General features: G+C 47.1%; 1 protein-coding gene across 1 annotated transcript in view; it reads left to right on the forward strand.

The window, feature by feature from the left end:
- The first annotated feature begins 4508 nt into the window (after positions 1–4508).
- The window catches only part of LOC144104418 (uncharacterized), a 72216-nt gene continuing 49164 nt past the window's right edge, over positions 4509–27560 (forward strand). Inside the window, exon 1 of the mRNA XM_077637402.1 lies at positions 4509–5038. Within this exon, the coding sequence (XP_077493528.1) occupies positions 4846–5038 (193 nt within the window). The 5' untranslated portion in view covers positions 4509–4845. The remainder of the gene's footprint in view (positions 5039–27560) is intronic.

Consider the following 27560-nt stretch of genomic DNA (forward strand, 5'->3'; position numbering starts at 1 on the left):
CTAATAAACGATGCAAAGTAGGGGCTGCGGTACAAAGAAAAGGTGGAGGACATAGAAAGAGGAAAGTGTGCAGCATCAACCATGTCAATAAATATGTCCCGCGCAGGACTGCAATTGTCTACCAGATCCCTTTTTCTTGTGGTCCTACGTACATAGGTCAGTCCGGCCGATGTATCAATGTACGCCTCATGGAGCACGCCAATTCCTTGGAAAAAAAAACAGACTAACTTAGCCAAGCATTGCTTCACGTGTCAATGCACACCGTATTTGGTCGACACGGAAGTGTTGTTTGCGCACAATGATCGGCGCACGAGGGGGATAGCAGAGACCTTTCATATCATCAGAAAGACAAGCAGTTGCGTCAGCACACCTTCAGTAACTCTAACCTCCAAGGAAATGAGCCTGTTGCATAGGGGATAGCTTATCGGCGATAACTTCACTAGCCTTTTATGCCGTTTTATTTTTATTTGCATTTTTAATAAGTACATCTGTGCTTGACCATGTTCATGTGCGTAGGTGTGATGTACGTATAAATTTACATGCTTACTTCAAATAAAATTTAGTTGTAGGATCAGCACTGTTGGGTCTTCCCTTCGTTCCTGGTCGTTGTTGCTTAGCGCTGTTTTAATGTTATGTGGCATCCGGTTGTCCAAAAGGGGGAAACCGGACACCAAGCGTCATTGCATGAGCACTGCGGTGATGCGCTGCAACTCCGCTTCGGAAGCGGCACTCGTCGCAGTAAGACGCGGCAACTGCAAAAAGTCTCGACCTCAAAGTTTCACCTCACTCAACCTCAAACTCGCGCGTGAGGTTGAGGTCTGATTTGTTGACCTTACTCACCTAAATTTCGAGCCGTCGCTGACATCACCCCAACCTCACCTCACGACGTGAGGTTGAGGTCATTTTGAGGTTGAAGTCGACCTCATGAGGTCGAAACCTCATGATGTTGCCCACCTCTGCGTGCAACTCACACACTCGCCTCCGAATCGATAGCACGAACTCAAGCTTATACAGCCGCCAGGCAGGCGCAACCTATGAGGTTTAGTAGCAAACTATAGTCTTAGTTTAAAAGATAGTTTTCAGTAAAGAAGCAGCGGGAAAAGTTCTAGAACCCATAGCCTGAAAAAGATTTGTAACATCGTTTTATCGTTAGGATTCCAACATTTAATGACATTCACAAGGCTATTTCAAGACAATATTTATTAAAGATCCCCAGGTGGTCGAAATTTTTCCTAAGACCTCCACTACGGCACTTTTTTCTTCCTTACTTCTTTCGCTCCCTCCTTTATCACTTCCCTTACGGCGTGGTTCGAGTGTCCACGGAGGTATGTGAGACAGTTACTGCGTGATTTCCTTTCCTCGAAAACCAATTTTCATTTTCATTTGGAACGTTAGATATTTATTATGCAACATATTATTTTTTTAAATCATAACTTTGTAATAACATTTCAAACTGAGCAATACTAAAATGTTTACTTGGTATGTTAATGTAACATTTCTGATAAAACATACATCGTTATTTGTTAGTTTTTATCATTATGGTAATCTTCCAATGCAACATGTTACGTTGACGCAACTTAAATAGCATTACTATAATATTATCTAATGTTCGCTGCTACCTGGACTTCAGAGAACACCCGTTATCTATGCTGCTTATTTCATGCTTTGCTGACGTCTAGCTGCCTCCTTATAATTTGACATATTATGCCATCAACTGCATTTCTCATCGAATCTACACTTATCTCTCTCTCTCTTTCTCTTGGTATGGTTTGGTTTATAGTGTTCAACGTCCCAAAGCAGCTCAGGCTATGAGGGGCGCCGTACTGCAGGGCTCCGGATAATTTGACCACCTGGGTTTTTAAACGTGCACTAACATCGCACAGAGCACGGGCTTCTAGCATTTCGCATTCATCGAAATGCGACCGCCGCGGTGGGCATCAAACCCTAGTCTTTCGGGTCAGCAGCCGACCAAAATAACCATTGATACCTCGCGGTGGCTTTCTTTCATTCTTAGTCCCCACTCTCTATCATTAATAATTACGCACGCAATCTCTGAGGATAAAATTAAGGTTTTAGTTAGCACTACATTACAGTTGCCAAGTCTCCAATTAATGGAAGAGTGGAGTCTTAGCCAGCACTTCTCCTTTCTGTTAGTTGTATGCTTTCGGTCAACAGTTCCTCGGTTTGTAATGCAGCAACACATTATCTACTTCCCGTTCTTCGGAGTCCTCAGGAAGGCGTTAACAACTATTTTCCATTTGGAAGATTAGTTAATCTCTACACTAAGCCTCAACGTCATCTGCTTTGTAGCCTAATCTCTGAAGCTTTTTCAGTACCTCCGCGCATTGCTGTCCATGTAGATTAGCAGGCCTGAAATAAGATGCAGTGCTTCAATAATCAACCCGAGTTCTTCGAGGAAATTCTAACAGGGCCATTTACCGCATCCAAGTTCAGCGCTCTGCTTGGTCGAAGAATCGCAGGCTAGCAGAATGTTACGCCTCCAGCGGAATTCGGTTGAACTCCTAAGCGCTCTCAAACGCTTGAGAAAGCAAACTATCAAGGTGCCACCATTTGTTGATTGATGAGCTCTTATGCAGGGCCTCCATCTCGTCGCCTAAAAAAATGGCTCCCGGTCATGCCAGTATTTTCACCCGGTGTTTTCTAAACGCCGTGAGTATTGAATGCAGGAGAATTACAGAGACGCCGCAGACCACACCGGCTTTCAGCTATCACTTCCCAAAACGTCGACAAAACGTCTTCAGTTCACCAAACAGCTCCTTCAAATATAATTTACTGGGAAAGAATGATGTACCGCCAATATTTCTCTACAGCGTCGAGCCCATTTTTCGTAGCTTTAAATAATCGGAGTTGTAATGGTTCATTTATGGCCCTGAACCGGTTTATGCAGCATTTTTCAAATTTTCGATGCTTCTTTTTGCGTTTGTTAGACGAGAGCCATGGGAAATTCTTGCTGCATTATGATGAACAGCGCAAAGCGGACGGGACACCTGTGAGCCTGCTCTCGACTAAGCAGGTTTCTTAGTTTCATGTCTTGTTCACGCTCATGATAATGCGTTTCGTTCTTGTTCATTTTTAACCTTCGTTTCGTGCCGAAAGTTCACCGCTGCGCCAACTACGGCCCACAGGCCCAGCCTGCCCAAGCAGGACAGGTAATCGGCCCAATATTGGTAAAATATTGGCAAATACTGGTCCTACAAATGACCAGTGTGATGCCATCCATTTGCAATACTGTGCTGATTACCTGTGTGGTTGCTAATTGTCGGCCTTAACCCTAGAGGCCGTGTCCAAGCAGCACAGGTAATCGGCCCAATGCTGGTAACATATTGGCAAATACCGGTTCTACAAATGGCCAGTGGGATACCATCCATTTGCAATACTGGGCTGATTACCTGTGTGGTTGCTAATTGTCGGCCTTGACCCTAGAGGCCATGCCCAAGCAGCACAGGTAATAGGCCCAATATTGGTAACCCATTGGCAAATGCCGGTTCTACAAAGGTCCAGTGTGATACCATCCATTTGCAATACTCGACCGATTACCTCTGCTGCCTGGGTGGTTGCTAATTGTCGGCCTTAACCCTAGAGGCGGTGCCCAGGCAGCACAGGTAATCGGCCCAATGCTGGTAACATATTGGCAAATACCGGTTCTACAAAGGGCCAGTGTGATACCATCCATTTGCAATACTGGGTGCATTACCTGTGCTGCTTGGGTGGTTGCTAATTGTCGGCCTTAACACTAGAGGCTGTGCCCAAGCAGCACAGGCAATAGGCCCAATATTGGTAACACATTAGCAAATACCGGTTCTACAAAGGTCCAGTGTGATACCATCCATTTGCAATACTGGGCCGATTACCTCTGCTGCCTGGGTGGTTGCTAATTGTAGGCCTTAAACCTAGAGGCGCTGCCCAGGCAGCACAGGTAATCGGCCCAATATCGGTAACATATTGGCAAATACCGGTCCTAAAAAGGGCTAGTGTGATACCATCAATTTACAATATTGGGATGATTACCTGTGCTGCTTGGGTAGTTGCTAATTGTCGGCTTTTACCCTAGAGTCCGTGCCCAAGCAGCACAGGTAATCGGCCCACCAAAATCGGTAACATATTGGTAAATACCGGTTCTAAAGAGAGCTAGTGTGGTACCATCCACACTATCCAGACCTATCCACACCATCCACTGTGGTCTGGCTACCTGTGCTGCTTGGGTGGTTGAGACAGTGCGGTACCCCGGAAATCTGCAACTGAATATAAGTGAACTTTTACTGAATATAAGGGAACTTTTACCGGCCCATCGACGAGCCCAGATGAGCCACCAGGCACCGTCGGCGATTACACCGGTCGAGCGTCAACTCCACAGCGCGCGCTTGGAAACCGAACTCCGCGCGCCTCTCTTCCCCTTAATTCATCGCCCTCTCTCTCGGTCGTCACGTGACGGCAGGCGGCGCAGCACTCGCGCTGCCGGCAAAAAGGCCGCTCTCCGGCGCGGGAACATTCGGTGCGCGCGAGACACGCTCCGAGAGGGAGGCGATCGCGAAACCAACGGCGGCGCGGAGCTCCTCCCGGCAATCACTACGATCAACGCCGCCACCCTCTCCGGCCCGGTCTCGCCGTCGCTGCTCTGACATTCACCCATTCCGATCGGCGCCACCCATCTGGGAAGAACTACGACTGTCAACTCAAGAGTCCATCCAAGTCGTCCCAGTTCATCCAGCCCGCGTGCTTCCGAGGGACACGTCTTCTCATTGTCTCTTCGGGTCGAGCGTTGCCGGCTACCTAGAGAACACATAAAAGAAGACCTGTAATAGTTCCGTGAGAAAGGGAGTCCGCATGGCGTTGGTTAGGAGGCTGGTCTTGGCGTTGTCTCTCCTGGTGGTTGGACCGTGGGCCTCGGTGACGGCCGTAGGCGCGGGACTGCCCGAAGCACCCGCGATCCGGTTATGCGGACGCCGGCTAGCCGACCTGGTGTGGATGATCTGCATGGACCGCGGAGGTCTCCACAGTCACATGGACCGACGCGCCCGTGAGTGTTTTTTTTTTCTTTTCCCGCTCTCGTATTTTTTTTCTGTCGCTGTCAAAGCGGCACTTGTTCTGAGACCAGAAACTTGGCCGAGGCCCAAAGGGTTGGCTGTTTTTTTTACATATATACTTGGCCTGGGCTGCGCGCGTGTTCATCGCGGGCGTTGAAAGGTTTCGAACTAGCGATGAGCCATGCATGCGACTTGAGAACGCTGGTGTCTGACATGGACGGAAGACTTTCGTGACCCAGTACTTCTTATTCTTTAGTCTCGTTTGCTGTGTTAGCGGTACTTTTTTCGCGAACTTTAAAATTGGCCAAGTACCGCTGGACAAGTTCTGGCGATCATTGGTTAAACGGCGTAAGACTTTTAGATAATAATAATAGTAATAATAATAATAATAGCTTCTTTATTTCAATCAGTGATGGAGGAGACTGCGGGTAAAAGTCGCTTTAGAAGCAAGCGATTTGAATAGAGCCCGCAGCCTCCTTTACAAGGTAAGCAACGATTGAGCAGAAAAGAGACATACTTGGCATTTGACTTCGTATGAAATATGCACAAAAATAAAGACAAAAAACGCAAATTACAAGAAAAATGCCATTCAATTATGGCTGACGAAAAGATACCATTGCGTACGCTTATTTTCGCGTAAATTGATCGTTGTGCATTTCGTTATTCTCTGAACAAAAAAAAGGTTTGCGAATTTTCAGTGTATTCTTTCAGATTATTTTTCGACTGTACCTTGGTTCAGGGTTCTTGTCTTTCTGCTACTTTTTTTTTTTTTTGGGGGGGGGGGGGTGCGATTGAAAGTTTGTAGACTGTAGTTTATCTCTTCGCCGCCATGCGCCGGAATGTAGAACCGTACCCCTACTGCCAGGGAGCACTTACTATTCCCGAAGATTACACGTGCATTTCTAACTCAGGCTCGTAGCACATACCAAGAACGCTGAAATGCCCGCGTAGGCCCTACCGGTTTGATCGATACTCCAGTCCTGCTTAAATATTGAGTCCTTCCCAGTTATATCTACTAATGTTACGTTGACCTTCTTTTGATTTTGCCGTGTCGGTTGCTAACTCTGTGAACGACACTGGTATATCTTCGATCTCGGAGCTCACACGAAACAGCTGTCAATAAAGTTGGCGTTCCTTCATCGATCTATATATGGTCGAACTCTGCGTATCTACACTCTATAACGTGGGCCCACTCACCTTGTATCAGTCACCTTCGCCTGAAGAAAAAGGAACCATGAACGTTCGCACTTTGCCGCCAAGTCAGTCTGTGCGTTCCACGCAAGACTTTCAATTTGGGGCATATGTAATAGTGAAATTTTGAGCTTGAAACTTTTTTTCCTCACTTTGACTACGAACTATACCCGTTAAAAAATCCAACGCGTAAGAATCATGATTGCAGGCGCGAGGCCTTCTGTTCGTTAGAAACGAAGCAATCATTAGTCTTCGCTACAAAGCAGCAATGACTGTTTTTTTTATTTCAATTCTAACTCAATGAGCTGCAACACACGTATCATTTTGGTGCCCCAACATTAACGTGAGTTACGTGAGTGGCGATATAAAATTAAAAAAACACGGAGAGTAATTTGTAGGCCGCGCGTAAGCATAACAGTCCTTAATTCAAATGCTAAATACGTAGGAAAAGAACATTACATTGTTAAGTTCCAATTAATAAACAGCAACGCAATACTGATGTCTCATGTATTTTTACTGATTATTCTAGTCGGTACATGACAGTGCCAATTTCTTCGAATATTATCACTCAAACCATCAGTTGATTGTCCTAGTATTCCTCTTTTTGAATAACAGTTGACGACTGGAATCACCTCTCTGACGATATTTCAGGCCCTTATATTGCTATATTATATGCTTATTCAAAGTGAGCCCGAATATTAAAAAGATGCGTTCAACAAACTGCTTAAACTGCCTGCTGCGAATTGCCTTCGTAGAGTCAGTAATCCTTTTTTTTTCGCCTAATATTTGTGTAGTAGCCTGATCTAATCATCTAAGAACGTTGCAGTATCCATGAGTAACTGAAATATAACACCTCAAATAAACAATTGTTGTCAGCGCAGGAAATTTTGTTCAAATTTCGTGGTCCCCCTTATCAGATCTTCACGCTCGACAGAGCGATAGGCCGGCCTTTACCAGAGGTCACTCTGATCGCGATAGCCGGTTAAAGCATTTAGCTTGCCTCTTCAAGCCATCTCGGAGTAAAACCAACAGAACACTGGATGTGCGCTGGAAGGACAGGCAGTTTCTTTTTTATACTCGCGAGGTTATCGAATCGGTCGTTTTGCTTATCACGCGAACAATTTTAGGTGCAAGTCGCATGGAGCATCGGGAGCTCGGCTGTGCTCTGATGCTGTGGTGGGCTTATTTGTTCTGGCTTGCTGGGATTCCCGCGTTTTCATCGTCTCAAGGAGAACCGCCAAAACGACCAGGCAGCTCGCACATTTATCATCCATTAGGTCTTGGACACCTACCACTACCTGAGAGGACCCGCGTTGGGACGTCTGCGCGAGTTACGTCCTGGACATCCCCGGGATGCTCACTGTACCAAGAAATCATCACTCCCCATCTTCACTTTCTCCATTCCGTCTTTTGTCTTTCCTTCGGCGAGGCTCTACACTTATCTGGAGACATAACTGCAGCGCGAAAACCACAAGCACATAAGGAACACCCACAGACACGGACAATCGCTGGAAGTCACCTACTTGCTCAAAAGCTCGTTTTACTGAAGTTCCGCACTTATCGTTAAACCGTAATCTCACCCTCCCATTCTCACAAATTTATCTTTTTTTGTGTGTAGACCTGTGAATGTTTAAAGCACGCTTTGACACTCGGATAAATGTCTCGCTCGAATGACGGATCTGAAACGCGCAGGTAGAACCACTTGTAGTATGCCTCCTGCAGGCTCTCATGCACACCTATGTGAGCGGGCTGATATCTCTTTCTCTGCCCCCTTCCTCTATTCTAATTTTTGTGTAGTTTCCTCCTTTTTTTTACCCCGCGCCGGGTAGCATTTCAAATTTCTAAATAACCAATTATTTATATTTGTAACTGAGATGAGGGGGGGGGGGGGGGGGGGGGGGTGGGGGGGGGGGGGGGTCTCAGCTGTGACAGCAACAGCGCCGTCGCGATCTAAATCACAGCCGCCTGTGTGATAGCCAAGCGACTGTGCCTACGCGTCTGTGCAATCGTGCGGACCACAGGTCGCACCAAGGCAAAACGAAGACTAAATGCCTGCCTTAATAACTAAGAGCTCCTCTCCTCGTCTTCCAATGCGGGCGCCTCTCCCAAAGAGAAAGTGAAAAGGAGAGAACAGTAGTGAAAGTCCGAAGGGCTTCTTACCAAACGCGTTGCACTCGATCGATTGCCCGCACTTTCGGTAATTGCTCCGTTAATTAGCGGATCAGCCGGGTGAACGCTTATCACAACTGTTTGCCAAGTGTCTCTCGCTGCAAGCGGTGAATCCTTAAGGGTAAGGCGAGAGCAATGATCAGGCTCAGGTGAGTGATTATGCTGCTATTTCACTCGGACTTTAAGTAGGGTAATTACCTTTTTCTTGCCTCCTTACAGGCGCAGGAAGGACCTCATAAACATTCTTAAAAATTCTAGTCCGGAACTGGAGCCCAAAGTCGCATGTTTGGCGAGCGTTTCATGCGTTGTAAAACGATGTTCAAGGTTTGAGGCAAGCCCTAGTGGAGGGCACTGGATCAATTTCGGAATCTGGGACGTAATAATTTAGCCATTCAACTTGGATTCTATTCCACTTTTTTTTTCGTCTTTTTGAGTTGCTGAACGGACACCACGCTTTCGTCATCCCTGCGCTTGAACCAAGATGGAGCATGGGGAGTGGCGACGGCTGAGTCAATTTATTTATTTATTTATTTATTTATTTATTTATTTATTTATTTCCAAATACTGTTAGCCATTGCGGGCTGTTACAGGGTGGGAATGGTGCAATCAATCAATATAACACAGTTCCAGCTCTTTTACAGAGGTTTCAAGTGAGCAAGTTTTGTCGAATACGCGTCTGTCAAGGTTATTCCATTCTATAACTCGTTTGGGAACAAACGAAAACTTGTAAAACGTCAACTTTTGACGTCTACGTCAAAAGTATAAAAATGGAATATAGTCAAACCATAATTGTTGCGTTATGTCGGTCCAAGGGTTCTTTATCTTTAGCATGCACCTAAGAGTAAGCGCAAGAGCATTGTTGCATTTGTCGCGCACTGAAATGCAGCCGTCAAGGCCGGAATCAAGTCTAGCTTTCTCGGGCAAAAATCTTGAAAATTGGAAAATTTTTAGACACTGTTATGAAAATATTGAGTGTAATGGTCCATTATTCTAATATGTTGCGAAATCTTTCTTTCAAAGTGTTTTCAGCGATCGATCGAACAGTTAAAACTGCCATAGAAAACCAACTGGGAACGCTTTTGACGATATCAAAAACGTGAATACGAAAAAAATACAAGACTTCCGTCGGGTGATCAGAGAATATACTAATTGTTACATTGAAATCTTGCATTAAATAAAAAATTGCGTTCATAAATGGTTTCCCGCTCAAAAATGCTTTCGTCCAGTTTTGCTCGGTATGCGATACCGTGACATTGAGCTCAGATGGCGAACGCTATACTCACTAAAACCGCTGATGTTAATACAGTCCCTACACAATAAGGCGAGCAGGAAAATTAACAGTCGGGTTCTCAATACTCGAGCGCTGCTCAATAGCCCGATGTCTTTCCGTGTACTGCAAAGGCGGTCGTATTTCGCCGCCGACCGAGCCGCACCGATTCTGCTAAGGCCGTCAAGCACTCGCCGTTTGACGCGCTTCCGTGGGTTACTCGATCTCCATTCCTCGTAAGCTCGGCGGCGGCGTCGGGCGGTTGCCGCCGAATGACCCTCCCAAATCTCCGCCGAAGGTCAACCTCTGTTGAGCGGCGAAGCGCCGACGGACGGGCGGCCTTACCAACGCGATTGTCACGGGCGTCGCCGGCTTTCCGCGACACCGGCATGACTCAGTTTAAGCGGTAAAACAACGCACCGCGCTGGCTGACAACTACCAGCTAAATCCGGACGGGCAGAGCGTTTCTCCTTATCTTAGTTGCGTAACCCTCAATCCCTCATCGTCGTGGTTTTGGTCGTCAATGCTTCCATACTAAATGGCGAAGAGTGTTACGGCGACATGTGTGCGGAGTCTAGCGTCTGGTCGTTTTTCGACGACAGCTTTGACCGACGAAGCCACGGTGACCGGGTGAAGTACCGAGCTCTAAAACGACCAAAAGGGCGGGGCAAAAGGGCCCGTTGGTTACCCGTCATGTCCTAAAGAAGCGAAGAACTCCATGAGGATGAGACAGGGTAAGAGAAATAGGGAGAGGTAATTCCATCGTTACATGGGCATTGAATGTGTTCTCTGTCTTCCCAGATCTACAAGCAGTTGAAACTGTGACCTCTATCTCGATATGTGAAGCAGCAGAGCATTGTACAGGAGTGAGTAAGGCTGGAGCTTGACCTTGAGGTGCTTGACCTTTTGTGAGTCGATAAAAGCAGAACGAGAAAGACATTCAAGAAAACGTCGTTAACGTCTTCCAATGTCCCTGCCCTTTGCAGTGATTCTTGTGAAAATATAATTCTTTCGGTATCGACGCTACCGCTATAGTATGACGTAACCAGAAACTCCCGCATTTACCTGCAGTTCCATCAACACGTTAACATGTTGTCTTCGTGGCTGTAGATAGTGGACTGTTATGTTCGGGGCTGCTGCCTATGATGTCCATTATGTAACGACGTAGAGCAGGTGGGCCTCACGTGTACTGGCGTTAGAGGCAGCGTTTTCATTGGGTGTGCACAGACCAGTCTGCAAACGATGCAGCAGTGTAATGCGGAGAACAATGTGTAAACCATGCAAGAGTGCAAACTGTGAAACATACAAGCACTTGTCGGCGAACAGCACAAATGCCTTGGAGAATTGCTCGAGTTGCTTTGGTAACTTTGATCGGCACGTCAGTCCAGCAATTTGACGAGTTCTGTATCTGCACCCCAAAGTTGTTAAAACGGTTGCACCTAGGGAGCTTAAAACCATCTTGGCCCGTGAGCGAATGGTGAGGTTGGCACTTGAATCGAAGAGAATTGAAGAGGAGAAAGATTTTCACCAGCACTGAGCACGTTTCGGCTGCTTTTCTAAGCGAGATATAACGGAGCATTCGACGGCAGATAAAAATTTTCGTCCTCGAAACGACCGACTCCTCGGGCCGGCACCCTGCAACAAAGATTATGCCACCCATCGCACTGGAGACCCGATGATGCAGTACCGCTTGCAGAAGTGCGGCTAAATATACTTTGTACCTTTCAGACCTTTTTTTATCTCTTTTCCATATCTTTCAGCGTTATCAAGGCAAGCTTCAAGTGGGCAAGTGCTATTGCCTTATCGCAACGCAGCCTTGGAGTAGAATCTCTCGAATTGACAGTGTAGCGTACCGCGTGGCAGAATCTGGACGAGATCCGGAAAGCAGCCCCAGGGAGAAGCCATGAAATAACACTGAAGACATATCAGCGCCTGTCGATACCTTCAATTTTCTTTTGTGTCCCATCGCTTGTACTGTTCTCCAGAAAGTGTTAGCAGAAACACGCCTTGATCCAGATAAACCGCGGCATCGTACAAGGTATTTGTATCACGCGAGGCAGATGTTCAGAACGCCTTCTATCTGGACTGCCGCAAACCGGTCCCGCTGCCACTTCCACCGGTCTAGCGCAAGGTGCAACGCAGCAGTCCAACGGCTACTATGGCGACGCCCAGGGAGCTCTTTCCAAAGGTTATAGTGTCCAATTTAAGTTAGAGATCCGCATACGCCAGGTTCTAGATTCAAGATGCTGGTGTTGCCGCAGAGCATTTTTGGCTTTCAAGGGACCGCAGTGGTGACTTAGTGGTTAGAGCATCCGTTTCGTTCGGTATCAAGTGCCGGCCAGTACTCACCGGTTTTTCAGTGGGCACGCGTTTCCCACTGGCAAAATGCTTGGAAAAAGAGCCATTGGCTCCATTTTGCGCATACTGTACAAACGCATGGTCATGTTGCTCTTTGACCAAGCTACCCTTGCGTGCCATTTATAAAAATAATCATCATTATGTGCTTTTGAAATAACAGACAGGGAGGTAAGAGGAGGAGGAGGAGGAGGAGGAGGAGGAGGAGGAGGAGGAGGAGGAGGAGGAGGAGGAAAGGCAGGGAGGTTAACCCTGTGGATCCCTGCGAATGTTCGTGAAAGAACATATGAACAACAAATTTACGAATGGTGAACCAACTAAAACCAACAGCACGGATACGCTGGTGAAACATTGTCAAGCGTGGATATGAACACAAATATGTATTTGTGCTTCGCGAACACCGGAACATGTGCCCAGTCGTTTGCCATACAAAGTCATGTATAACATTCTCGGACAAAAATTTTTAATATTGAAAAATTGTAAGATAATCTTATTGAAATTTTGAACCTAATGGTCCATTCTTCTGATGTATAGCCAAATCTTTCTTTTAAAGTGTTTCCATCGATCGCATCGAGCAGTCAAGACTGCCGTAGAAAACCATTGGGGAATGTTTTTGACGACAGCGAGAACATTAGTAGCAAAAAAATGGAAGCCTGCCCACGGGAGATCTGTGGAAGTATTGATTCTTATAATGAAATCTTACAATATTTGAATAAAACTGCGTTCGTAAACTCTTTCTTATTAAAAAATGATTTTGCGCAGAATTGTTGGGTATGTTAGTATGAATGACTGAAATGTACTGGGACCCGCCAAGAGATCTAAACACCGAATTAACACTTGTGTCAAGATTTCACTGATACCCCATAAAAGAAACCGTTTCCTACTCTTCTCAACTCGTCTGCTAAACTGCACGCAATGAATGGCGGGGACGAAATAAAATTCTCACAACTTGCATTTAAAGTTATCAGGGCCACCAGAAACAATGCAAGAAGATCGATAATTGCTAGTTATTTGCTCTTATTCTGCAGCGGTTTTCTTTTCGGTCACACGGCCTCATTCGCCTGGCTGCTGATCCCATTTACTTCTTCGTTACCAACCAAAGTGCACCGTAGACCAACGATTTTTATCATTTTGAAAATTCCTTTCAATTTCAAACATCGTTTAGCGTTTTCTAACGGCACCTGCGCGCACACACCGAGAGCGCAAAACGATTTAGCCTTTTACACTGTCTTTGAAGCTCTTCCTTGAGCGCCGTAGAGTCTCGGTCCAGGAAACCCGGCATGCACCGGTTATACGCACGCCAAGAGGTTGTCGCCATTGTCCGCGCGACTCCGTTTCGCGGACTCAATGCGCCCAATCGTCACGCGACGCGGCACGGTCGGTCCGTGCGAGACAGAAATAGAACGGCCAATCACCTCCTTCAATACGGGCTGAGGTCAGCCTATTCTGGAAGCATGGCCACTAGGAGGTCGCGGCCCGTTTGGGTCAGCGGTCCATGCTGCCCACGCGTGGGGTGAAACCCACAATTGGGCATGTGTACTCTCATTCTATTTCACTCCCTAAGTGTGCAAATTTGGCGTTGTAAATAGTGTCTCGAGGTAGAGTTGTTAGCTCGCACGCAATACCTCGCATTGGTTCTCCGGGTGTACAAAATGATTTCCAAGAGCATGCCAACGTTGTACCTACGCTGGCCCAATATTGGCAGAACTGCAATATTGGCAGAACTGCAATATTGGCAGAACTGCAATATTGGCAGAACTGACAGCAACATTTTCTTATACTGGCACTTGCCTAAAGCGCTACGCAATTCAATGTTCAGCCGATGCGATAGCCAATGCTGTGCCAATATCAAATAACAACCAACTCGAAAACAATGTTATGCCATTACAACAGCTATGGTATAGATGATCTTAAGCCGATGTACAGTGACGTTCGAGCACTGCTTGCCCCGATGTATTCAGGTGGTTGCCTTTGTTGACGCAGTCTAAACCCAACTTACGAACAACCTATGAAATTATCAATGCACGTTGAACGAGACTCGGCTGTGATGTCAAATAGCACATATGTACCACTTTGTAGGATTTCGCACCTGGGCTGTGCTCGTCTGGGGTTTTTCTATGATTCATATACTAGGTGTCTCAGCTAACTTCAGCCAAGGGCTAAAGAGTAAAATATTAGAGGCAGGGGAGGGAAACCGGTTGCATATTGCTGGCAGCCACCTTGCGTACCAGAGGCAATTTTTTTTTTCAATTGATTAAACAATTTATTAATTAATACTATTTACCTATATTATTAACTAGTCGCTTTAAACTGTGAATGGTATTCGCAAAGTTACAGAGCAACTCCAGAAATCCCCTATATTCACCAACGTATACTTACACAGGAATTTCGAATTCATGGGAGACAGTGTTTGTCAAATATTTAGGGGAATCCTCCAAGGAGGAGTATATGTGTAATAAAGGAGTAATTACTCATTGGCATCCACCCGAGCGCAGATATACGGCTACAAAAGAAAGCTATGCAGCCTTCTCAGAAACTCCGTAGTTAAAAAAAATTCGTCCTGGTGCGAGGTTCAAATCCGGACCACCGCTTCACAGGAGCAGTCGCTCTACCAAGCTTTCCTTTGTAGCCGTAAGGCTGCGCTTGTGTGGATGCCAATGAGTAATTACTCCCTTATTGTTACTTCATGGGAGACCAGCCCATCCATACCAAGTTACCATGGCCCCGCACCATTCGCTTAAATGGCAATTCGTTGTGGTGGGAAGTACACCACTAAGGAAAAGAGGCTCCCTTCCATTCTGCGCTTGACTTTCGAGCTTAACTGCTCCTTGTGGTCGCTCCTTGTGTTTCGTTAATTGCATCACAAAAGGCAAAAATAAAATATTTTAAAGGCATTTTAAGTGAACTGCAGTTTAGAACTGCAGCGGGTTGGGATGGAAGGTTGAACAGTACAGCAGCATGGTGTCAGGGCTGTCGCAACAGCCGCACTACACGCCTTAGTAAAAAGAAAGAAGAAGATGATCCAAGGGGTTTTGACCAATGTTGTAGGTTTTAAAGTCATTGACCGAAGTGTTCGGGATGCGGTTTTGCGGGGGAAAAAACCTAGAAGCATGAGAGGACATGCGTTCCTCATCTGATGCAATCAGTGCCAGCTGATTGGCTATCAGGACGATGCAGAAATATCTTTTTTTTCCGCTTATCAGTATTCCATAAACGTTTCTCCATCACTCTACTTTGGACATGAACGACGCTTCGGGCCTCGAATCGCGGAAACGCGACGCACTGGCTACTTCCTATACTCTCTCGGTTCACACGTTCTTTCGCTGTCACTGCTCGAAAATCTGCTCCACGCGGCCCCGGCGTCATCGCACTCGGACGTTGTAAACAACGTTTCCACTCCGCTCGTTACGGACCAAGGCCCTGTCATCCAGAAACAACATACAAGCAACGAACAAGGCCCTGCATCTAAATGGCTTGCCGGCAGCCGCCGCGATCTGGCTCCCCAAAACAAGGGCAGATAAGATAGCGGGAGACACGCTAGTTTTTTGTTTTGTTTTTTCGGCGCCCTATCTTTAGACCACGTGTAGCACCCGCATATTTTCGAGGGTCAAAACGAGCGCTCCCAGCCGCGGCGTGTTGTCGTTCGGTCGACGCGTCCCGTCACGGACACTGGGACGGCCTGCTAATCCTTGCCGCGGCTAGGTTTCCTCGAGAAATAACACGTCGCGGCAGGGCCCACCAAAGGCGACAATCTCTGACGCGGGACAATATCGGCCTGTTTCTGGGCCGTTCTTTTTTTAGAATGACAGCTTCGTAAAGTGACTTTCTCCGCCGGGGAAAGCAGCATCACATATGTCACAAACGAAATGCCCCGCCCCGTTCCGCGCCCTGTACAAGAGAAGCCTGCACAGGTGTACGTGATCGATGCAGCCTTAGCCGAAAGTGCACAAATCAGGGGCATAGCGTCTGAGTTGCGTACTGGGACTCTTGTAGAACACGCGGAATTTCAAAGCTCCGGGCTCCTGAAATGAGGGCCCACCAGAGCATTCTATGCATTAAACGTTTCTCTCTTTCTTCGCCGTGGTAAAGACAAAAGTCATCACTTTCAAGAGGCTTTGAATCGAGACACGCTGCACTGTCTAGAAGCAAGCCGTTTGGTAAGTGTACTTTTGACAATAGGTCTATGTGCATCCTTTATCAAAAATTAGAGCGCAGGGAGTTGCTTCCGGGCCACGTGATGCAGCTCGTTACAGATACCAAGCTTTGAACCTGAGCATGTTCTGAACATTAATAAGCAGAAAACCAAAGTAATGTTCAACGGACGCGGAAAGGAACAGCAGTTTACATTTGGTAGCGAGGCGCTAGAACTTGGTAAGCGAATAGGCCTACTTAGGCAGGTAGTGACCGCAGATCCGGATCACAAGAGGGAAATAACTAGAAGGATAAGAATGCGTTGGAGCGCATATAGTAGGTTCTCTCAGATCATGAATGGCAGTTTACCAGTATCCCTCAAGAGAAAAGTGGTTTGGTTTAGTTTATGGGGGTTTAACGTCCCAAAGCGACTCAGGCTATCAGAGACGCCGTTGTGAAGGGCTCCGGGAATTTCGACCACCTGGGGTTCTTTAACGTGCACTGACATCGCACAGTACACGGTTCTCTAGAATTTCGCCTCCATCGAAATCCGACCGCCGCAGCCGGGATCGAACCCGCGTCTTTCGGGCAGCAGCCGAGCGCCATAACCACTGAGCCGCCGAGGCGGCTAAGAGAAAAGTGTACAACAGCTGTATCTTATCGGCACTCACCTGCGGAGCAGAAACATGGAGGCTAACGAAAAGGGTTCAGCTTAAGTTAAGAACAACGCAGCGAAGCATGGAAAAAAAAATGGTAGGTGTAACGTTGAGAGACCGGAAGCGAGGAGAGTGGGTGAGGGAACAAACGCGGGTTAATGACATCCTAGTCGAAATCAAGAGGAAGAAATGGGCTTGGGCAGGGCATGTACTGCGAAGGCAAAATAACCGCTGGTCCTTAAGGTTAACGGAGTGGATTCCTGGAGAAAGTAAGCGTAGCAGGGGGCGGCAGAACGTTAGGTGGGAGGATAAGCTTAAGAAGTTTTCGGGGGTGAGGGGGGCAGCTGGCAAAGGACAGGGTTAATTGAAGAGGCATGGGAAAGGCCTTTGTGCTGCAGTGGGTGTAGTCAGGCTGATGATGGTTCTACAAGAGTACCACTGCGCAACTCGGGAGCAAACCCCCTGGGTTGCGTACTTTTGACAAATGCTGCACATCAATGAAAAAGTTGAGGGGTGAGGGGGGGGGGGGAGTCATCTCTAGTCATGTAACTCAGGTGGGACTGGGGGGAGGCGAATAGTCCAGAAGATGTTTAAGGCGATGTTTAAGGAAACTACAGGTCCAAGTGTGTGTTCGCGTGACACATCCGGGAAATTCTTTCGGAGGCAGTAACGACTTTGGCTGCTGCTTTTGCTTCCTGTTTGCCTTCTTTTTTTTACTGCGACCGTGGTTATTGACTCAAGGAGTAAGGAAGGACGGAGACCTCACAGAGAGCGTGAGATTGGAAGCGGAGAAGAAAGTGGAAGACCAAAGCCCGTGGCTGATTGGATATGGTGCTTGGCCGCAGAGCGCGATAAATGTCGTGGGATCGAATCCAGTCCGCAGCTGCTGCGTTTTGGTAGATGCCAAATGCAAACAGCGCCAGTTCGCTGTGTGATGTCTGCAAGTGGTTGTGATCGAACCCCAGGTAGTCAAAATTTATCCAAAGCCCTCCACTATGGCGTCTCCCACAGTGCATGTGCAACTTCTACCATACCATTTCCTTTGGCTCTTCCTTTTAGTCCTGCCTCGTTTCCCTCAGAGCATGTTTCGGCTCTCCACCCTGAGTGAGACAATAACTGCGCCTTTCCTTTCCTTACAACTAATCGTTATATTATATTTAAACCGACGAGCAGGATAAACGTGAACGGAGAGTGGCAGATGCAGAGCGGGTGACAGTACGACGCGCTATAGACTACCTGAGGCACAAAGTGGAGCAGGCAGACAACATGCTCAATCATGTTCAAACGAAAACGACCACAATCAATTAAACAACCGAGTGTGATGTTTGGCAACTGTCTACTCATTGTTCACTGTCTAGGTCTAAAGCGACACTTCAGTTAGCATATAAGCCTCAGTGTGTGTTCCGCAGTGTAAATTTTTAATGACGCTCAAGGGGTGTGTTCGGGTAGTGTGATCGTTTGCTGTCTGTGTGCAGCAACACGTGAAAGCAGAGCGTTCAGCGTCTAGGCTATCGCTCTCCCCTTACGGGGTATGGCAAAGAACAGGGAATTCAACATTCGAACGGACCTACAGTCATACCTTGACAGCGATACACCTTTGTAACGGGCATTCTCCGACGTAGACAGCGTCGGTAGTAACAGAGTCTTCCGCGTTTCACCTGCTTCATAAAGATAAGGCGCGAACTTTGGAGCGTAGGCTGTTATACAGGTGGGGGGGGGGGGGGGGGGGTGCTGTATCATCAGGAAAGCCCCGCAGGCAGCAACCGCCGCATATCGCAATTTCGCACACAAAAGTAAGGTATTGGCGATGGATATGGAACTTCCATTGCAACGGCCTGGGCATACGGGGGATTTCCATACGAAAATCCTATATGGGCGTTGTAAATGCAGATCTTATAGCACTGAATACGGACACGTCTGAGGAAACGAAGCCCTGTATTTTCATAATGATCCCGAATCGTCTAATCGAATTAGATGCAGGTGGAGGTAACTGCTTCCTGTTGGGCATTTGTCTTCGCGACCGGTGAAAGAGCTGGAGATCGGCCAATACAACTACGGGACCGTTGCTGTTGAGGACATTATCGCCACAGAAATGTCAAGGCGCCTCCCTTCGAAGCTGACTCAGCGAAAAGATAAGAGGAGAACTCATGAGTTCCTGGACTTCTCTCTTAAAAGATGAGATATGCACACGCACCCGAGAAAAAAAAAACCGACACGGTCCATTTCCCCTGCAGGCTCTTGAAAGAAAAAAAAAACACGGCGAAACGAAATCAACTGGACGAAACTGGGCCAACTCGCGGGAATCTTGCAAGCCGTCTGTGACGTCACGGCGATGGCGCGACGCGCCATAGCGCACGCACTCTCCGTGGAATCCGCCGCTAACCCAGACACCCAAGTCAAGAGCCTTCCTCCCAGCAACCACGGCACCATCAACACTGCCCTGGCAATTTGGGCGTCGGAAGATTCTCCAAAACCTGCCACTGACCGAAGTGACAGAGAAGCACTCTCTCCTTCTCATCCCACCCACGCACCCTGCAGCCTCCTTTTTTCTTCCTCCTCACCCTCTACCAACTGCAGCTTCTTCTTTGCGACCCTCGAAGGAAGAGGGGCTCGAAATTGTCGATAAGCAAGCAAAGAAGACACGCTGCTTGCTGTCACCTCACACATCGCGATAGTTGCATAGCACGCACGACTAAGACACCACCGTCGTGCCAGTGAACCTCATAGGAGCGGTGGGCTCCTTTGGAGATAAGATGCCCTGGAAGCAACAACAACGGCGACATAAAAAAAATAAATTGTTTTCGCATGTCGTCCTGTGTTGCAATACGCGGAAGAGTATTTGCGCCCCCTGACAACAAGGGAGAAAGGAATGGAGGGTAGTAAGAGAGAGGAGGCTTTCGGGTTCAAGTTTGTTGGCCTACTCAATTTCGTCCCTTCAGAAGGCGGGGGCAGAAGGGGGGGGGGTGATTACGTCATACGATTGTCTTATCTGTCTTCTGTATCGCGGTTCCGCTTCTTGACCTGCTATCTCACCTCCTCCTGTATTTGGGGGTTAAGGTGTTTTAGGAAAAGCTGGCTTCAGTGTTTGCTCCACCACTACAGACATTGCTGGGCAAATTGCTTTGCCATTTTTGGGGACAGTGAGATAAGACAGACATCCAACTCCGACCATTGTGGAAACCTGGCGCGACTTTTTTTTTCTGTTTAGTTATCTGTGGTCTCTATCACTTTCGAGTACAGGGGCCGTTTCAGTGTGCAAATAATGCAGCCAGTGTCGTAGAAATAGCACTTTCCTGTATTAAACTTTAGTTTTGTTCTTGTATAAATTGGCTTTGCAGGACGATGATGTTCAGCGCAGAGCCCCTGAGTAGTCTGCGGACATCGACAATGTCGATGTTCCTCACCGACTTTTGACGTTAGAATGATTGCAAAGCTTTGCTTTCGATAATTTTACTTCGGAGAAATTCAATGACGCTGTTTATTGCTACTGCTATGTTTTGTCCTCTTCTTTTGTAAACTTTCGGTGAATTGTGCCAACGAAGAACACCATGTCATCTTTTGACTTCCATCGGGGCTGACGGCGTGAACATTGTTATATTTCTCTCTATGTGGCGACGTCAGCAGGACATTCAGTTAAACACACAAAATGATGGCTGAGCGATACTCAATTTCACTGCCACTGCTCATAGTATACCTATGAGCGAAGTCATTCAGCACGAAAAACTGGCAATGTCCTTTAGCTCTGCAAAACAGTTCTTCTACTCTCAAAACAAGGCTTTACTGTTCTTCACTCGAATGGTTCCTGGAAAAGATGAGGTTCTGGAAAACCTAAGGTGCGACGCAGTGTGCAGCCATTATGCAAAGAACCCGTTAAGACTCTGACTAGAGGCTTTATTTACTGCGTGTGCCCGTCACAAGGCCTCATTCGCACTTAGTGCTTGTTACGCTGGCCGTGAAAAATAATAGCAGCGTGCCTGCTCACGTGACCTTAAACCGTAGGTTAGTGAGCAACGCTGGCGTCATACCACGTGAAGTTTCCCCCAAAGACGCAGCCAAAGTTTCGCCAGAAAACACCTCAGCGGCCGAGTGGACAGCAGGCCCTGCTAACCGTGAGGCGAACAACTCATTAGACAGCGCCTAATGACCAAGCGGGACATCGTTAATCCGCGACTAATTGGAACACATACTTATCGAAACGACGCAACAAGGGCTCACGGTCTACTCACGAGGCGGAAAGTCCACAAGGTCGCGGGGGTGGGACTTTGCCTGGAATCAACTCCTGTTGAAAGCGGACTGCTGACAAGATATGCGTGGATACCAATTAAGCTACTGGCTTTTCGCGAAGAAACTTCGCGGAAGTCCAAGGGCACCAACATGGCCCATACCAGTCGACTTTTCGGGCGTCTGACACGGATTTGATATTTTTATTTTTATTTACATAATACTGCACATCTCGTGTGGTCCAAGCAGGAACGGCCGATAAGAAGGCATATTTAAAAACGCCATAAAGTTAGTACATAGACAAAAGGTTTGACACATGACACAAATGAACGAAACAAGTCAAAGGAAATACATTGCACATCAATTTGCACATCAAAATTCATTGCTAAGAGTCCTTTCAAAACTCTCACTGGAGGCAATCTCTTCAGGCAGTGCATTCCACTCGTTTATTGTGCGCGGAAAGTATGTGTATTCAAACGAGTTTCTTTTCTCGAAATACGGTGTTAGGGCATGGGTATGTTGGTGACGGGTTTTCGGGTGTTTGGGAAGAAGCAGTTGAGGCGGAGAGAAGAATTTAAGAAGAAATAGTGTTTGGCAAATGCTTGCAATGCACATTGCGTGATATCGCGCTAACAATGATCGGCACATAGACGCGCATAAGTGTAAAATATGCCTTTGAAGACACCGTCAGACACAAAAGTCTTGACAGTTGGCACTTGCGAAAAAAATGAAAAGGTTATTAAAGGGTGTGTGTGCGCGTGCGTGCGTGCGTGCGTGTGTGTGTGTGTGTGTGTGTGTGTGTGTGTGTGTGTGTGTGTGTGTGTGTGTGTGTGCGTGTGTGCGTGCGTGCGTGCGTGTGTGTGTGTGTGTGTGTGTGTGTGTGTGTGTGTGTGTGTGTGTATGTGTGTGTGTGTGTGTGTGTGTGTGTGTGTGTGTGTGTGTGTGTGTGTGTGTGTGTGTGTGTGTGTGTGTGTGTGTGTGTGTGTGTGTGTGTGTGTGTGTGTGTGTGTGTGTGTGTGTGTGTGTGTGTGTGTGTGTGTGTGTGTGTGTGTGTGTGTGTGTGTGTGTGTGTGTGTGTGTGTGTGTGTGTGTTTGCGCGCGCGCGTGCCCACGGCGCCATCAACCATGACTGCAAAGTTCTGGGAGTGAGTTGTGGACTCACTCACCATGACGGCTTAGTGCCTCTGGTGTTCGGATGATGACCTTGAGGTCGCGGGGTCGAACCCCGGCCGCGACGTTGTAAGCGTTAACGAGCCCCATGCGGTCGAAAAAAACCCGGAGCCTCTTCCCTGCGGTGTCCCTTATAGCCCACGTGATACCTCGGGACGTTCAACCCCACATGCAATACAATACCCACAAAAAGCTGCTCCCCTGTCTGGCCATCTCTGACGACGAAAGGCGACGGGTACGTCATTTCCGGTTCCGCCTCAACGCAACCCCGAACACGCATTTTTTTTAGAGCGCACCCTCTAAGCTTCTTTCATCAGAAAGCCGTGGGAGCAGGTTGTAACGACAGGAAGACGACTCAGCACGGGTCACACGCAGTCAAACCGCAAATAACAAACCTTAGTAAACTAGCAGATTCACTGTAACCTGCACCGGCGCTTTTTAATCGAGATTCCCGCGAAAAGTGCAACACCATGTGGTACATACCGCGATAACCTAACTACACATGGATCTACGCGTACCAGTGGCTTTATACTAAAGATCCGTCGATATTACCCAAAGAAGACACTACTGGCGCCATCTGGCGGCGGCGGCTGCGGCGGGCTTGTGAAAGTGATACGACTCTAATTTTTTTTTTTTTTCTGGTGAAGCGCGATGGCAGTGCACTTGCAGCGTTTAGCCAATGCGTGTTAACGAACCCTGAAGGCTCGCGGTCGTAGTATACGGCGCGATCGGCCAAAGCGGCCGACTTCCTCTGCATCGCTCGCGTTTCGGCAACACAAAGCCCACCCTTTGTAGTCTCGTCGTGTACGCGGACCGGCTAATGAGTATGAAAGGCAGAGGCCGAGACACATGCATCAGAAACAAGTCGCGCCGCATTATACCGCGCGCCGTCGAGTTCCCGCTGCAAAAACCCGCCTCACAGCATTCAAATGAACGCTTTTTTACGGTTTGAAGATGGCCGATTTATCTGCGGAAGCTAGTGTGAAAATTTAGGTCTATTTAAGCCTTTTTTTCTCTCCCTCTTCCTCATAACTTGTCTTACATCACCACCGATCTCTTCGGCAGAATGAAAATAAAAAACAAGTCCCCTACCCCGCCTTCCGGGAACTCAGCCACGCAGTGTAAATGGCCTATGTCAAAGCAGACGATTCGCTTTCACGGAGGCAGTCGGCATTTCCTGGGAGGGGCCAGCTCGGCAGCTGGTCTGAGAACGACGTTGATGTAACGTCGGCGTTACAAACGACTGACGTAATCTGGGATGCCCGAAGGTCTGGGCCACTACCGGACCCATTCATGCTTTTTAACAAGCGGGAATATGTAGACGATTCTCCTCTGCCGTGTAGTTTGAGATTAAATCATCACAATTTCGAGAGACCGATTCATTTCGCGTGAGCTCTATTTTCTTCAGCTCGAGGCATTTGCAGTTCTCCTTGAACGAAAAAGAAAATAAAAAATGCTCGTAATAATTGACGAAGAAGTAAAACTTTAAGGGAGGCACTTGTGGTTCAGAGTTTTCGAGAATGTGTGGATGTTACTGATATGTGACGCTTTGGCATGGTTATTGCCCTTAAATGAAGAGATTACCGAAAAATCAAAATGCCATGTGAGAATAATTTGCCTTAAGTTATCTCGCAGTCATATTCGCCTTTCACATTTATTTTCCAGTAAAGTTCACTTCGCCAGTCTTGCTATCACGCATTTTTAAAAAACGCAATTTCGCAGTTACCCTTGACATCAGCAGCAGGCCCGCATTGATTCCACATTGTTTTTTGCTTTAACTTTATTCTTACCTTTATGTGTGGTGGCTACAGAGTTTGAACTCACATTTCAATCGCTTGCGTTTATATCTCCCCTTCATTACCGGCTACGATCTCTCCGCAAACGAATGCTATCTGCCTCGAACAGCAAAAACGAGCAACTGCTGAGCCGCATACGGAGTCATTTCCAACTCGGGGCCCGACCGAGGTCCACACACGGCTAGCAGCCAGTCTTAAGCGCTAACTTATGCTTCACCAAACCTCCTTCCACCAGCACTGCCTCAGGGGAACGACACTTCAATCTGCATGGGGCTGGAACTGCTCCGGGTTTTAAGACTCCGTGGCCTCCTATACGGGCTTGAAAGCAGTGTGTTCTGGCTTGACGAGCACTTCGAGAGCAGAGACACTTTGGCAGGCCGTATAAACCATTGAAATTTCAAGAGGCCGATTCGCTTCGCGTGAGCTGTCTTTCTTACGCACGGCGAATTTGACCTAGTGAACGTAGACGATACCGATTCGGAACCGGGTCGCGTGAGGAGTCTCGCTGCTGCCGCGATGACGAAAGAGGAAGTCGCCGTACGCCTTTGACTCGCTCGCGCTAGTCGGCTTTTCGAAAGGGCACGGACTGACAAAGTCGAACGATGAAAGACGTGAGAGCCGTTTCCTCAGCTAACTCTCGGCTGAATGCCTTATCTCGCCGAAACCATCCAGCGCTACAGGAGCCGTATAGCTGGCGTCACCTATTTTGTTTGTTTCTTTCTTTCCTTTCTTCCTTCCTTCTTTCTCTCTGTTTTCTTGCTTTCTTTTCCTTTCTTTCTTTCTTTCTCCCTTCCTTTGCTTCATTCTTTCTGCATTCTAGCTGTCTTTCTTTCTTCCTTTGTTTCTTACTTGCTTCATTCCTTCTGTTCTTCCTTCCTTTCTTTCTTACTTGCTTCATTCCTTCTGTTCTTTCTTCCTTCCGTCTTTTCTTCTTTCCTTCCTCTCTTCCTTCCTTTTTTCTCCGTTTCTTTATTTCTCCTCCCTTCCTTCCCTCCTCCCTTCCCTTCTTTCTTCCCTTCTTCCTTCCTTCCTTTCTTTCTTACTTGCTTCATTCCTTATGTTCTTTCTTCTTTCCTTCCTCTCTTCCTTCCTTTCTTTCTCCCGTTCTTTATTCCTCCTCCCCTCCTTCCTTCTTCCCTTCCCTCCTTTCTTCCCTTCTTTCCTTCTTCCTTCCTTTCTTTCTTGCTTCATTCCTCCTGTTCTTTCTTCCTTCCGTCTTTTCTTCTTTCCTTCCTCTCTTCCTTCCTTTTTTCTCCGTTTCTTTATTTCTCCTCCCTTCCTTCCCTCCTCCCTTCCCTTCTTTCTTCCCTTCTTCCTTCCTTCCTTTCTTTCTTACTTGCTTCATTCCTTATGGTCTTTCTTCTTTCCTTCCTCTCTTCCTTCCTTTTTTCTCCGTTTCTTTATTTCTCCTCCCTTCCTTCCCTCCTCCCTTCCCTTCTTTCTTCCCTTCTTCCTTCCTTCCTTTCTTTCTTACTTGCTTCATTCCTTATGGTCTTTCTTCTTTCCTTCCTCTCTTCCTTCCTTTTTTCTCCGTTTCTTTATTTCTCCTCCCTTCCTTCCCTCCTCCCTTCCCTTCTTTCTTCCCTTCTTCCTTCCTTCCTTTCTTTCTTACTTGCTTCATTCCTTATGGTCTTTCTTCTTTCCTTCCTCTCTTCCTTCCTTTCTTTCTCCCGTTCTTTATTCCTCCTCCCCTCCTTCCTTCTTCCCTTCCCTCCTTTCTTCCCTTCTTTCCTTCTTCCTTCCTTTCTTTCTTGCTTCATTCCTCCTGTTCTTTCTTCCTTCCGTCTTTTCTTCTTTCCTTCCTCTCTTCCTTCCTTTTTTCTCCGTTTCTTTATTTCTCCTCCCTTCCTTCCCTCCTCCCTTCCCTTCTTTCTTCCCTTCTTCCTTCCTTCCTTTCTTTCTTACTTGCTTCATTCCTTATGGTCTTTCTTCTTTCCTTCCTCTCTTCCTTCCTTTCTTTCTCCCGTTCTTTATTCCTCCTCCCCTCCTTCCTTCTTCCTTTCTTTCTTGCTTCATTCCTCCTGTTCTTTCTTCCTTCCGTCTTTTCTTCTTTCCTTCCTCTCTTCCTTCCTTTTTTCTCCGTTTCTTTATTTCTCCTCCCTTCCTTCCCTCCTCCCTTCCCTTCTTTCTTCCCTTCTTCCTTCCTTCCTTTCTTTCTTACTTGCTTCATTCCTTATGTTCTTTCTTCTTTCCTTCCTCTCTTCCTTCCTTTCTTTCTCCCGTTCTTTATTCCTCCTCCCTTCCTTCCTTCTTCCCTTCCCTCCTTTCTTCCCTTCTTTCCTTCTTCCTTCCTTTCTTTCTTGCTTCATTCCTTCTGTTCTTTCTTCCTTCCGTCCTTTCTTCTTCCCTTCCTTTCTTTCTCCCGTTCTTTATTCCTCCTCCATTCCTTCCTTCCTCCCTTCCCTCCTTTCTTCGCTTCTTTCCTTTCTTCCTTACTTTCTCTGCTTCTTTCTTTCTTCCTTCCTTTCTTTCCTTCATTCTTTGCAGCCTCAAGCGAGGCTTGAGAAAGGTTCCTGCTCCAGGTGACGCAGTCAGCGCGCAGTGAAAAAATACTTCAATAGTCACGCACTTTCAATACACTGGAATACAAAGATTTGCATGCAAAAGCAGCAGACACCGAGGATTACACCATGTGCATGTAAATTACATTGGACTGTTAAGTGAAGCTCGTTAAGTGGCTGGCAAATTATTATTCGAGACTCATGTTGGAAGTGTGTCTCCACCTGACCAAGTAACTCAACCTCAGAAGCAACGCTCAGCACCTGTTTAAATTATTTTTTTCTTGAACACCGTGCTGAATAAAATAACATGTCCTTTATAAATCTTTGCACACACCGACTTTGGTGAATGACCAGAAATTAAGAAATAGGAAATTCGGTTTTTTAACATGCCTAGCCTCATAAACATTTCATTCCTTTTTCGTGAAGGTCCGTTTCGCCACCTGCAGTATGCAATAAATTAGGAAAAAGAAACAGACTACGGGTGAAGGAGTTACGCCTGGGAGGGGCGATCTGGGTGGGAGCGCAGCTCATTGAAACACATGTAAACGAGACTTTTCAAAACCAATAGTCTCATTTCATTTGTATCATCTCACGAGTGCCTTTAAGGAGAGCATGAAAAAGTATGCGAGGTCATTTATAAGTTATCTTTTTAAAATGTCACAACATATGTGTGCAGTCAGATCGCACATGCCGTCCGGAATGTCCAGCCGCTCAAAAAGCAGCGTGTTTCCTCTAATCGGACAAGCTTCTCGTGTAGTTTGACACGCGTCCGCGTGCGCTATATTTGCTCAAAAAGACTTCCAATCTGGATAGCCCGGATAGGTGGGCATAGAAGACTGCCTTCAAACTGCATGCTAAGGGAATCGCGCACACTAGCAGCACCCCCATCCACCTCCGCTGACCGTGAGCGCCCTCTATGTCTGCAAACATGGTGTTGGTCTGTGAGGTTAGGTGTTGGTCTATCAGGTCTATGAGGCATATAGGCGCAACAGCGCCCTCTATACGAAATCCCGTGAGGGTCGAGCGACACCTCAGCAACATCGCAGCATACAGTGCTC

Source organism: Amblyomma americanum, chromosome 9 (genome assembly GCF_052857255.1).
Source record: "Amblyomma americanum isolate KBUSLIRL-KWMA chromosome 9, ASM5285725v1, whole genome shotgun sequence".
NCBI lineage: Eukaryota > Metazoa > Arthropoda > Arachnida > Ixodida > Ixodidae > Amblyomma > Amblyomma americanum.